Source organism: Notothenia rossii, assembly GCF_949606895.1.
Source record: "Notothenia rossii genome assembly, chromosome: 2".
In the NCBI taxonomy this organism is placed as follows: domain Eukaryota; kingdom Metazoa; phylum Chordata; class Actinopteri; order Perciformes; family Nototheniidae; genus Notothenia; species Notothenia rossii.
In genome coordinates, this window is record NC_136904.1 from 22,305,051 (window position 1) to 22,319,419 (window position 14,369).

A 14,369-nucleotide genomic window follows, 5' to 3' on the forward strand; every position below is an offset into this window, starting at 1 on the left:
ATTAATCCCAATTTGGGATTTTTTTTCATTGCAGCAGCATAAAACAAACCAAGGCATTTCACATGATAAACAATTAAAATAGTAGAAATAAACAATTCTAAAATGATAAACATCTAAAAATAGAAATAGAAATAAACCAGCATTAGAGAGTACACAAATATACAGATTTTTCTGTGTGAGAATTACATTGATTAACTTGAAGTAATACAAATAGATGGTTTGTTAATCTGCCATTTCTTTGTGAAAGGCATTGAAGAACAACAGTGTTTATCAAAAGCACAATAAAACGTTTTTTTTTTAAGTTGTGCTGTACACTGACTAATTTGAGTAAACTTGATTTCATCACTTTCTTATAACCTCTTTTTCTGCTTTTATGTAGGGTTTATGCAGGATTTAGGAAACAGCATGTGTGAGTATTTTGGCATGACCTTGTTTGTATGCAGCACAAATGTATTTCCTGCAGTAACCTAATCTTCACCACATGTGTTGAACGCACATTTTGTTCAAACTGTACATTCAGCAGATTCTCTCCCTTCTGCTTACACAAGCACACACAACGACAGACGAGGAAACAATGAGACTGAAGGAAGATCCTGAGAAAGATTCGAGCTCACCTTTCGTCTTGTGGTAGGTAAACTCGTGGTTGGTGAGGCGAAACCATCTCTTCTTGAAGTTCTTCATTCCGAACCGGTTCCTCCCTTGTGCCCTCTTTATCATAAATCTGAGGAAAATGAGTGAGAAACATACCAATGAAAGACTTGACAGATGAGCTCATGGTTCACAGAAATAAAAAATATATCACAATATCAATATTGTTATTAATCTGGCACGATGCATCCTATATATAGACATGTCTTAAGTGCTGAAATAGTGCAGTACCTTGATGGATAAGAATATAAATGAATGACTTTGTATGAAAACACATCTTACCACCATTTCATTATTTTTAAAGGAATCCTGTGCGGTTTACATTCATCATTCAGTATACATGCTTGCAGTTACTGTCACTGTAAATCATTTCAAACACTTTTAATGGTCTATGAGTGAAAAAGGAGATCGGTCAGCAAATCAAAGATCCCAGTGTCTTTGCATGTTTTACCCCATTACCTACAAATTGTGTACCAATATTTTTTTACCAAATAACGCACAATTTTAAATATGTTTCCTTACAAACAGCTACTGGCTACCATTTTCTTTCAGTACCTTACAACACATTAACTTGCATAGACTTGAAAAGATAATCTGCAACTTTTTTATTAATATAGAGTGATTAAGGCATTTAAAAAAAAAAGAAAAATCAGATGTTAGATATACACTATTTGTTGGTATTAGGCTAAAACATGTAAAACAACCAGTATGGTCTTTAAGGGAAATAAAACACCAGGATTTGTAATTTATTGAAAGGTCCCATGTCATGCTTTTCCGGTTACTACCCATCCCCTTGTGTGTTATGTAGCTTTTTCTGCATGTAAACGGTCTGCAAAGTCAGAAACCCTCAAAGTACACCCTGTAGCGAGTACAACTCTAACACAGAAAAGACCTGTCTATGCTGCCCCAGAACGTCTCGTTGGAGATTTTTCTTTTTCCATTTTTTTCTTCCTGGTCATAGTAACGTAAGGGTCATAGTGACGTGACACACACAAGCTCACTCAGCCTTATATTTTCTCAGCCGCTGCTCTGCGGATTTCCGCACACACACACACACACACACACTCTCACAAGCTTTGAGTGTGTGTGCTCAGGCTGAGTTCCGCTGTGTATCGCTGTCTCGCAGACCCCACGCAGCAACCAGGAAACGACACCAGTAATCCAGCTCATACTGTCCGCTCCTCAAGCCTCAAAGGGCGGAGCAGCGAGCCCCGCAACGTCCCGCCAACACGACACCCAGACCCCATGCAGCATTCTCATCTGTTTGTCATTACTGGTGTCATTTTCTGGTTGCTAACAAACGCCATTGTAACACATAATCACTGATGTTCCGCTGTAACGGTGGTGGACTCATCAGAACAGAGTGGGCGACCTGACTAATCAGAGCACACTGGGCTCATATGGGGGGCAGGAGCTCCAACAAGCCGTTTAGTACAGAGAGTGAATACACATACTATACAGAGATGCTGTATGAGAAACCAATGTGAGTTTGGAACATTGAACAACGTAAATCTATTCTAGTAGGCCTCAACAATGGAATTATGATCAGTAGAAATGGCCATGTCATAGGACCTTTAACAGTTTGAGGGCCATTGCATACATGGAATAGGAAACACCAAAGTTACAAGTGTCAAACAGGAAGACTTTTCAACTACTGAGCTGCTGGTTTCACATCTAGAGAGTACCGGGAACTCTATGTGTATGGTAGCAATAGGAAAAAGACTGAAAAAATAGATGATAAAGCTTCCATGAACACACAGTATAATATTATTATATCACCACCAGTGACATTTCCAGTATAAAGCTAATAATGGTATGTGCAAAACGTCACTACTAGTACAGACTCAATTGTTCTGGTCTTTGACATATTTTCTGCCGAGCGCTATAGCATGGATCTGCATGCATGCTTTTGTAAAAAAAAGTTGTTATGGCAGCGATATGGTCACAGTCTGGACAAAAGGTATAAACGGTCAGCAGGATGCGGGCAGATATGAGATCCCAGAAATGTTTGTACAGCAACCAACCCCTGCTGTCACCATCACATCAAGCATGTCTGGCACGTCAAGGATCGAGGTGGGCTACCAGCACTAGTGATGGCTGAAGGCTTTAAGGTTAACACTTTACTTCATACAGTCACTGAACGCACCAGTCCACTGCCATTGTAATGCAGAAAGACTCAAATCCATCACTCAGTGTCAAACAGTGTGACAGACAGTTGCTTACAGGCCAGATATAAAGTAAAGTGCAGCAGCATCTGCAGCAGCGTATGATGTCGGGGGGGAGAGAACACGGCCGGCTTGGTCTGGGGGGGGGGGGGGGGGGGGGGGGGGGGGGGCGGGGGTGCAGTGCAAACACAGGGGGTCACAAGGGCAAAGCCTTTATATCGAGAAGCTCTTACCTGCCCTTCGTGCTTTTTGACCCTTTCCCATCAATCCTCTTTATAGTGAGTTTTACACTTCTATGCCCGGTAGCAGAAACAAAAGAGGGTGGAGGATGTTGATAAAGAGGCCCGGCACACCTACTGTCAACTGGAAACTCTCCTTCCCTTTACACCCTCATTAGAAATATAATCAAAACAACCACCCATGTGTTGTTGGAAGAGTTTACAGCCAAGGGTTTGTCTATACTGTAACTGTTCACGTTGGTCATGAATAGGAGCATGAGGGATCCAACATGTGAAGGTAAAATATACCTGAGGAGTGATTTGAACATTTGGGAAATATTCATATGGAATTGGAAGATAAGATTGATGTACTGACAGATATCATCCAGCTATGTTTGCTCAGCATAAAGACTGGAAACAGCTAGTGTGGGTTAGGTTTCCAGTTGCCAGCTTTACATTACATTCCATGGTATTTAAGATAAGATAAGATGGGCCTTTATTAATCCCGTGAGGAAATTCAGTTGTACAAGCAGCAACAGGGTTGCGCCTTTATCCAAAACGACTTACAATAAGGAATTCAAGTTCACTGATAACTATCTAGTTTGTTTAACCAAACTGTCAAAGTGAAAATCTGCAGTTTAGGAGATTATGTGCCAGACTATTTCCTCTTTCTTCTGAACAGTTGCCAGGCCAATGGCAGACACACCACAGATACTGGTTTCAGGTCAGTCAAGTAAATGGCTTAAATTACCTCATAACACAGAAGGTACTGTAACCATTTTTACACTTTGGTTTTGGCACTATTTAAACAAAGAATACAACATGTGTGTCATAAGTTACCCTTGTGCCTGCCATAGCTACATACAGACAACATACAGAAATGTGGGTATTATCGAATTCCTGCTATATAGTGAATATTTCCCAAAATGTTGAGCTATTCCTTCTTGAAGCAGTAGTTGTCAACCTAACTCTTTAAAGCTATAGAAGTGCCAGGAGAACCTTAATAGGATGGTGAAAATAAAAACATTAAAGCTGCTTAATTAGCAGTGAAAAGGAAATAGCCACAGTTCATAATACAGTTTTAATACAATTACAAAATCCTAAATTACTGCTTCATAAACTCTCTAAACTATTCCAATGTCCCAAATAAAGGACTCCTAAGCGATATCGTGAGAGCTGTTTGTATATTTTGTTTTTGGGCCGTTTCTTTCCATGAATCTTGGTTTATTAATATGTTTGCTACTCACCCCTCTTTGAGCATGATTGGAGTCTCAATACTCTTCTGATCCCATTTGCCAGAGGTGGAGATCAGGTCCAGGAACTGAGTAGGAAAGTAAAGGATATCATATAACAACATGATTACTCTGGTACTAACTTTGGCTCCATTTCATGCAAATCGTACTGTTCTTCCAAATGTCTAAACTGAGCCGGCATATCTTTATCTGACATACAAGACAACGAGAATATTTCATGAGTCTACAAAGTGCTGGAGATTTATTGCATGAAACAAGGGAGGAAGTCGAACACTCACATTCTTCACAGCGTCCGCATATTTCTGCTCATTGAAGTACTCGTAAAATGCGGCCATGTAAGACTCTTTGAAATTGGCCTTGAAAGGAATTAGAGGCAGGGAAAGAAAGAGACAGTGAGAGGAAGATTAGAACATTTCAATTTCATTTTTTAGACAGTAATACAAATGAAGCCTAGTTCAGTTACAGGAGTGAAAAAAGGAAAATACACTTTACTCAGAGAAACGTACAGATTTAGACTTGGCAAGACTTCCCAAGGTCTGGATCGTCTTGGAGATGAGGGTTAGGGTTCGAGAGGTGGCGGGATCCTAGGGAGACAAATCAGATCTTGAGAATTTCACACTTGAGTTCACCCTTAAAAAACACTGGATGGGCCAGAAAAACCAAGAGATGTCTTCAGAGTACATACAAACTTTGAGCTTCACAGGAAAAAAAAGAATTTAAAGAAAATGTTGGGACAACTAAAAGAGGTATATCTGCAGATTTAGGTTTCATGTACAGTATGTGTGTTATTTTATATCAGACTCACTGGATGGTGCGGCCGTAGATGGAACAAGTTGGGGGAGAGGATGGCCGGAGCGAAGAAACGCAGGAAAATAAAACTGCTTACTGCTGTGTATCGGACATCTTGGTCAACTAGACAGAAGAAAGAAATAGGGATTTATCTCACACACTGTACTTGCTCAAAATATACACGATATGTATTGTAAATCTGCAATAAAAAAGTCAACTTTATTCAATGAGATGTCTCAATTTAATACAAAATAACTTATTTGTGTTAGCTTATAATTAACCAACAATAGATTTGTATCACAACAGCATGTTCCTCGTGCAAAACTGCAGATCCCTATGATGGCCAACAGGGGGCAGCACAGGGTAAAATACTCCATACTGCACATACTGTATAACCAAACTGAGTGTGTGGGAGGCTTAAGTGTTTTCAGGTTTGACACAAATAGCAGAAAAACAGAGTGTCCTTAAACATACTGCACATAATGTTCTTTATTGTATATTATCTGTCTCTTAATAGCACCTATTTTCTGTCCTATATCTCTTATGGGCCATTAGCAGGCAGAGTTACCTTGGAAACGGGTGGCAGCGGACTCTCTCAAAGAGAAGAAGATATCACACATGACAGTGGGACAGCGAACGCCTGATGTGGTGATAACGTTGAAGATACGGTCCACATAGTGACGAAGATTTTCCTGGAGACGGGGGGCAGGGCAGATATGTCAGAACAGAACACACACACACACACACACACACACACACACACACACACACACACACACACACACACACACACACACACACACACACACACACACACACACACACACACACACACACACACACACACACACACACACACACACACACACACACACACACACACACACACACACACACACACACACACACACACACACACACACACACACACACACACACACACACACACACCTTCTTACCCTGTTAGTATCCAGGTTCTCCGACTCTTTGAGCTTGACCGGGTCGATTTCACAGGGTTTATGTTCTGCGCAGATCTGTGAAGATTTACAAAAGTAGTGATATATCCATTGATGACCGATTAAGCAAAATATTCTAAGAGGTGCTACAGAGAAAGATTTGTGACATGAATGAAATCAAGAAATAAGAGTAAGATTGACAGTGTCGTACCTCGTCTATGATTGGTCTGAGCGTAACTTGCAGATAATGCATTCCTGCCAGCTTCATGGTCTCATCAATGCACTTGGATGTCAATGAGTTTCCCCGGAAAATTGTGTTAGGATCCCTACGCAGAGACAGGGTGTTTTTTCAATACAAATCAAAACAGCAGTTTAGTAAAAAAACGATACATATATAAAAGGGAAGAGACTTTTAAACCATATAAGAGAGAACAATCAGGATTAGGAGCACAAAAGAGCAAACTTAAACTAAGAGTTGTTTAATCTATAATAAAGGATGAGACTAATGCATAGGTATAACTTTATGAACTTAATTGTAAAAGTAATCATTGTTGAGCATTGATTCAGGGACACTTACTGTGTGCGGTTGACTTCAGCGTGAGCGATGGCGCTGATGAAAGGCACAATCTTGCCGTAGTGAAGAAACAGACGCACGAGGGGAATGGCGGCTTCTTGTTTCTCTCGACACACCTCCCCCAGAGTGTGAGCTGTGGACGACGATACAGGCTGGGCAGAGAGGAGCAGAGTCAACATGTGCCATTCAAACAGTGAGATGTGAAGATGCTGCAGGAAACCGGAGACACTCGTATACACACACCTGTACATTAGCGGATTGCAGCAGCAGATCTCTGAGGGGGGAGTAGTGTTCGGAGGGGAACACGTGGTCCTCGGTGTAAACGATGTTCAGACGCAGAGAGCCAAGCTCTTCCACCTTCACCGACTTCCCTCCATTCTCCCTGGGCTGAAGAAAGTACCTGAGGGAGAAAACATACAAAAGATCAGACAAACAGTTCTGCTCACTGATGGGATTGTGATGGATGGGAGACAATTGTCTTATTTACTACAGCCATTAAATAGTGCTAACACATAGCAAGCTAAGCAAATCCAAAATGTTCTATAAGCAATGATAAAAATGGTGTAAAAGGTGTTGGCAGTCGCAAAAAACACCACTAAGAAGTATTACACAACTCTGCAGTTTCAGTCAGCTCTACAGATCTTTTAAGCATCTTTAAATGGTATTGTCTTAATGTTTTGGTTTTCAGGCAACCAACCCATTTCTTGTGGTTCACTCTCACTTCAAGCAGATACCTCCCTAAACAGTTGATGGAGAAAAATCTGAGCTACGAGAATTAATATTGTAATTACATTTGTTGGGGAACTCCAAGTGAAGGCTAATGTGTTTCCGTGTTAACTGGATTTGCTAACAGGCAATTGTTCACCTTCTCATTTTAAAAAGGCCATCATGTGTTAATGCAGTGTTAAGACTAAGAGCTTTGCAGAAAAGAACAAGATTAAGGAGGTCCAACTGTCACATAGATATAGACAATTGCTAAATATATTCTCTTTATATGTTGTTCCTTTCTGTTACGGACTGCACTGACTACTCAATGTTCATTCTCTTTGTTAACATTTCCAACAAAGTGCTCCCACAACCAATGGAGGCTCTAGTTATTCAAAAGAAATGAAATACAAAAACAGTCTGTTGGATCAGCTATTTGTTAAAAAGCCTTCACTGATCCTGGTTAATTAAAAACTTTTAAAAAAGGACTGTTGTCCGTGTTGATACTACAGCTCTGCTGTTGCTGTAGCAACACATACCCAGAAAGTCAATGGACAATGATCATTGAATCAAACACACCCAGCCCCAGCAGGGTACAGTGGAACAAAACCATAAAACACACCAAAATGATTGACAGAGTGTGTGTATGTGACGATGTAACGTGTGTGTGTGTGTGTGTGTGATGCTCCTCTCACCATGCGTCGTGGACCCCAGCCTGACCCAGCGCGCGCAGAGGAACTCGCACCCCCCCCAGGAACTCATCCCCGAACTTCAGGTTGCTGGCGTTCCACAGATCCACCCTGAATACACACCAAAGGGTACAATTTAAACATGGGAAACTTTTTAACAAACCAAACTATTCAAATCCCCTTAAGGCTGCCAATGGCTCACCTTAGTGCCAACTTGTCAACATCCTCTTCTTCTACATCAAATTGACGCTTTGTGTAGCTTAATGGCCGTGTCACCTAGAAATGGAGACAGAGTAAACGATTAGAAGTCACATTTTATCCCAAAAAAACAAGCTGGTGAAAGCACATACAGTATTGTTTCAGTCATGGGTTTTAGCTTCTCAAATGAGAGGATCACTTATTTTTCATCTACCAGTATATTTATTGATAAAAAAAAACAGACAATAAGATTTGGCATCCAGTTAAAGCGTGCATTAAAGGAAACATTGGAATTTCTGAAATCCTGGATTTTTTTTTTTTTTTCTGTCCCTGTGATTAACATACTTTTCAGAGTGAGAGAACGCCACTTGTCTTGACCCACATCATGCTTACACATTTTTTAATTTATTATGTACTGTTTCCTTTTTTTGCCAAATCTAGTTGTTAATTTTGATTGAAATTATTAGTTGAAAAACATATTTAAAAATGGCCCAAATCAAACTCTAAACTCACTATCTGACAGATTTGGATCCACATGGGAGCCATCAGAGATCAGACTGTGGCAGTGTCTATGTTAGTATGGAGCAATGAGAAGATACAATTTGAAAGAATTAAAAACAGGGACAACCACATGACAGAAGCATGATAAATGGTCTCTGTTTGCATGAGGACAGGGCCTGAAAGGGGTCCGCGGGCAGAATGCTCTGCAGGGTATGAGTCCTGTTCCTGTGGTGGTCGGAAATAAATGAGACAGTCTTGTTGGATAGAAATAAATGGGCTAGATTGTTTGGTGGTTTGTCCGAATCAATCATACTCTTGTCCTACTGTCTTCCAGCGCTGCAGCAGGGGCCATAGGGAGGAGCGACACAAAAATGTCAGAGCAGTGTAGCTGGGGAGCGAGGGTTAACGGGGGCAGTGTGACAGGGAGGGTGTGTGTGCAAAAAAAATATCTATAAATATAAACTCATGAATATGATAAAATGTGAACATTGACACGCTTTTACACATTCAGTGAAAGACTGCATGACTGCATGAATTTATGTTTTTCCAGTTGCTTTTTCTTATAATTTCAACTTTTATCACATTCATTTTAACCATTTAAAAATAATGACATGAAATGGAGATTGTAAGTGTGTCTATGTGTACAAGACATATATATATATATATATATATATATATATATATATATATATTGACTAATGATAGAAATATGAATTGTGAGATTTTTAACAAAGACAAACTATATATATATATATATATCACACAAAATTATTATGCAGTGTTTCCAGTTAACCTTTTTAACCTAAAACCTGGAATAGTTAAAAAACCTACACAATATATATGTTTATTTGGGATGTCTGATTTTCAATTTTTTTTGCTTAACTGTTACCTAGTTTTACCAAAATGACTCGACGAGTCCAGGTTATATGAATTCCTTTTTTGGTCTGTTTGGTGGTTATTGAAGGCTCTGTACATCAACACCTATGCTGGTAATTTTGACCTCTGAAGTTGGATGGGGCTGTGCTAGAATTATATACAAATAACTCCACAATGAAATATGGTTGTATAGTTCAGCTTTCACATAATTGTTTTAACCCTCACTATACCTCTACTTGGATTGATACCCAACATAAAGACACATCTTTACACTGACGTGAAGTTGCTGTTAAACAAATCACACCAAAATATTTACCTCAAAATAGAAAACCTCGTCAAACTGTGGGTTGTTGGTTTTCCTCTTCACTTTGGTCTTCTTGGCTTCCGACCTGAGAGATACAGAGAGGCAGATGGAGATTACAAAAACACATGTTTATTAGAAATCAAACGTGTGATAAACAAAGTTGAGAACGGTAAAATGACATCTAATCATGTGAGAGATCTTACCTTGAAGGGCCGAGTAAGGACACAGCAGCGTACGGATCACATTGGCCGTTAACGATAGGAAGACCTTGGCACTCCAACACTCTGTGGAAACACACACACACAAACCATGAATGAATCACACATTAATGTACAAATGTAGACACGCACATGTATCATATCAGGCAACCCATTAAACCGCCCCCTTTTCACAGACATAAAACATCTGGTCCATTCACACTCTAGTTCCCTCCTACGCTGGGAGTCTTGTTAATACATTTGGGACCAAGTATATAGCTCTCTGAGAGTTTTCCCAGCAAGTGAAAATGGTCCCCTGCGTCAATATGAGGTGTGTCTGTGTGTGTGTAAGAAAGGTCGATGCTGAGAGAGGGGCAGATGAAAAGAGATGGAAGTAATTCCCTTTGAGCTGTTGGCGGTGAGTTGTGCCAACTGTAAATCCAGTGTGATCCAGCAACTACACACACAGCACAAACACCACTTGAGAGAGGCCGAAGAGAAACTAAAATAAAAAGCTGAGACCATATCCTCAGTTCAGGTAGGATGTAATCCTCAATGTGTGTTTCCAGAATAAGATTCAAACATCCCTGATCAACAAAAAAAGAAAAGCAGCATAATGTTTTTCTTTATGGTTCTTCTAAATGACATCCATTCCTGCATTTTAAGATTTATGCACAACCATACATTACAATTTAAACAATATACTACTTAAGCTTTTAATTTGTCACCATCTTCACACCCTTAATGTAGTACAACGTATGCATACAGAAAACATAAAGTTCTAATATGGTGTTTTCTGAAAAAGGAATAGCAGATTCTTAGGAAGACAGAGGTGGGAAAACTGATATTTCACTGTCACACTGTAAAGTGACAATTACACTGAATAGAGGATCATCAGTGTCTGAATGTATAGCCTTTATTCAACAAAATCCACATCCCTCAGAAAACGAGTTTACTATCACATGCTGATTCAAAAACAGATAAAAGTAGAGAATTAGGATGACATCCATGCGTTCCTGTGATGGATGACATCATGCTGTAAGGGGATTAGCACCCAAACAGACCAGGACACCAGCGGGGTGAATCACTTCCTGTGTGCCAGGGTGATGCACAACTACTCACACCCCCGTTCCCACCGTATGATGAATTACACACACCAAATCAATGCACTGTTCCCAGCTGAACTGACTACACAAGCAACAGCTTGCACCACACTGCTGATACACACCCATACACAGGTTCCTAACAAGGAATAAGGAGAGGGCTGGGTTAAGCATCACTAATGCCAGAGCGCTTCCTGTCCAATAAGCTGGTTTATATAACCCCTGCTTGGCCTACTCTCCCCACCCCCCCCCCCCCCCCCCCCCCCCACCCCCCCCCCCCCCCCCCCCCCCCCCCCCCCCCACCTTTCTCTCTCATCACCACTGTGAGCTCTGACAGGCCAGACAGCGGTGGTGAAGCAGACTTTGTTGTTTTTAGTCCACGTTACTAATTTTAGGTTAATTTGTTTCTATTCTGCACCCACGTAACCTGTCAAAAACATTTTGACTCAAGTAAGAGGGAAATTAATGACCTCATAGGGCCAAAACCACACACAATAAAAGCAGATGTTATGATGAGTTTGTGTCACTGTGGGGGGCACTCTTACAAATAAGTGAAATTAAACATAAATCAGAACAGTAAATAGAATGTTTACGTAAAACATGTTTCTTGTTTCAAGATGTAATTCACGGTTACAAAATGACCTATTCTTCTGTCTGTCAGTATATTTAAATATCGGAGGAAGTATTTAGATGTTTTAAAGTGACTAAAGCTATATTGTAAAAATGCTCAATAACAAGTTAGAAACCTACATTCAACATATTAATTGGAGTGGCATGAACACGTTTTTGCTGATAGCAATAGATAATACCTACACCTCCTGTGTTTAGATTGGTTATCTATAGACCAGAGAATATGAAGATTGGATTAACAGCATTTATTACATGGCTTAGTTGAATACTCGATTCTGATTGGTCAATTCAGAACACGTGACACGTTGTTAATACCGAACAGACAGACCGCTATCAAGGACTTATTGACCGTTGTTAAGGAAGCTCACATCTGCAGAAAGAAGTCCGTTCGATTTAACTGTATACAGTTTGGCCGGAAAGCAAACCGCATGCAATTTGCTTTTCTAACTGACAAGACAAGAGCGACAAGAAAACAGCGGAGAAGTAATGGGCAGAAATCCTCCTTTTTACGCAGCGGTCCAGACATAGACATCAAACGGCGACACATAATCAGTTGCCAGTTACTTTGGCATTAGGGCAGGGATATCTAGATACTTTCCAAGGTTTGACATAATGAATTGTGCTACTTTTAAAGCAAGGAGCGATGTTTTCAAATCTGTATTCTATAACACATAGGTTTGAGCAAGCTCTCTGATTGGTCAATAGGCGTGTTTGATTCCAAGATCAAACAACGATCAAATAGAACGTGCCTAATCACAAAGTATCCAGTGGCCTACACACGCCACTAGCCTACCGAAACTACTTCCATGAGCCTACATTGTGTGGTTTCCATAGCGACGTTTAGCGACTCACAGCTGTTACACTGTTATACATTGTCTCTCGTTGGAAATCGGTAGCTACAAAATGTCCGATTTTAAAGTTAATTTTGATTTGTTGGGGGGGCCTCAGTATTTTACGAGTCATCGTTTCGCAGCTACTGGGCTCCATCTCTAGACCAGGGGTTCCCAAACTTTGCAGCCCGCGACCCCCAAAATAACTAGCACTGGGTGCTATTGGGAAAAAAAAAAAAAAATACATTTGAGAAACTCGGCGCTAGTGATTTGTCAAAGACAAAAATGTCTATGCTAACGTTATTATTAATAATAAAAAAATAATAATAATTATAAAAAAAGTAATCAATTTTATTTTATAATTTTTTTTTTTTATTTTCCTTTTTTTTTTTGTAATCATCTCGCGACCCCCACTTTGGTTACCCCTGCTGTAGACAACAGAAAGATGTGGAGCAACGCGCTTTTTGCAAGTCCGGCCAAGAAGGTTAGCGCTTTTCTCTGTAGCTATCGGTAGCTAATCCCAGTTACCAAAGAACTCAATGAAGGTCCTTTGCAATTACTATCCACAAACGGATAAAGCTTATTGTGGCCAAGAGGGAGCTCTCTGAACTCTGATAAATTGCCTCACATGATGTCCCCTAGCTGAAAACTACACGTGTGAATATGAAAAATAAGGAAGTATTGAGTAAAGAACAAGCCAAATCTCCGAAACAACTGTCGGTGGTCGGGTTACATTTTGGGTTATTTAGGTAATGTGTTTTCGGAACTGAAAAAGGATGTGTGGAATGAAAAAAGACGATTTCTCAGGTTCTGCCACATCAATGGTGTTATTATAAAGTTAAAGGTCATTATCAGTAGGAATATGAACTTGAGAGTGAAATAATTTCAATATATTATTTTAATTATTTTGTTATTTTTACTTGCGCAATAATCAGAACATTTAACAGAAATAACAATAACTTTAATATGGAGGAGTATCAGTGTTAATAAATCCTCCTTTTTTTTTAAAGGTTGGTTTATTTGTATTCTTGTATTTGTATGCATGTTGTGTATTTTTCTCTTTTGTTGCTGTTATTTAGTATTTTATGTATTGTACTCTGAAGCACATTTTAAGATGAATGCATTTTAGTGTAAACAACACTAAACAAAGTATACTTGCAATAAAACATGCTTCAATACATGACATTTCTTTTGATCGGTTAGTTTGATCTGTAGAGCTGTAGACACACTCTCTCTCTCTCCCTCGTACACGTGTCTTTCTAGAGAAATCTGACTAGATGACCTCCTGCTCTAAGCTCCTTAACCAATATGCGCTCTGGGAACAGGGCCATGCTGGCTCATCATCAGACTTTACCGCTGCATGCTGCAAAAGAAGAGCTGGAGAACACACACACACACACACACACACACACACACACACACACACACACACACACACACACACACACACACACACACACACACACACACACACACACACACACACACACACACACACACACACACACACACACACACACACACACACACACACACACACACACACACACACACACACACACACACACACACACACACACACACACACACACACACACACACACACACACACACACACACACACACACACACACACACACACACACACACACACACACACAGGGGTAACTGGGTTGTTCACTGCTTTTAAAACAAACTCACAATAATCCATCCAGACCATAAGCATATCATCA

General features: G+C 40.1%; 1 protein-coding gene across 1 annotated transcript in view; it reads right to left on the reverse strand.

The window, feature by feature from the left end:
- Nucleotides 1-14,369, reverse strand: part of rasa3 (RAS p21 protein activator 3) — a 41,170-nt gene that overhangs the window by 4,965 nt on the left and 21,836 nt on the right. Inside the window, exons 7-20 of the mRNA XM_079665502.1 lie at nt 10,080-10,160; nt 9,889-9,961; nt 8,200-8,273; nt 8,004-8,108; nt 6,847-7,003; nt 6,607-6,755; nt 6,241-6,355; nt 6,033-6,107; nt 5,642-5,765; nt 5,090-5,196; nt 4,791-4,868; nt 4,563-4,640; nt 4,279-4,352; nt 615-721 (exon numbers count right to left, since the gene is read on the reverse strand). Coding sequence (XP_079521628.1) covers nt 615-721; nt 4,279-4,352; nt 4,563-4,640; nt 4,791-4,868; nt 5,090-5,196; nt 5,642-5,765; nt 6,033-6,107; nt 6,241-6,355; nt 6,607-6,755; nt 6,847-7,003; nt 8,004-8,108; nt 8,200-8,273; nt 9,889-9,961; nt 10,080-10,160 — 1,397 coding nt within the window. The remainder of the gene's footprint in view (nt 1-614; nt 722-4,278; nt 4,353-4,562; nt 4,641-4,790; nt 4,869-5,089; nt 5,197-5,641; nt 5,766-6,032; nt 6,108-6,240; nt 6,356-6,606; nt 6,756-6,846; nt 7,004-8,003; nt 8,109-8,199; nt 8,274-9,888; nt 9,962-10,079; nt 10,161-14,369) is intronic.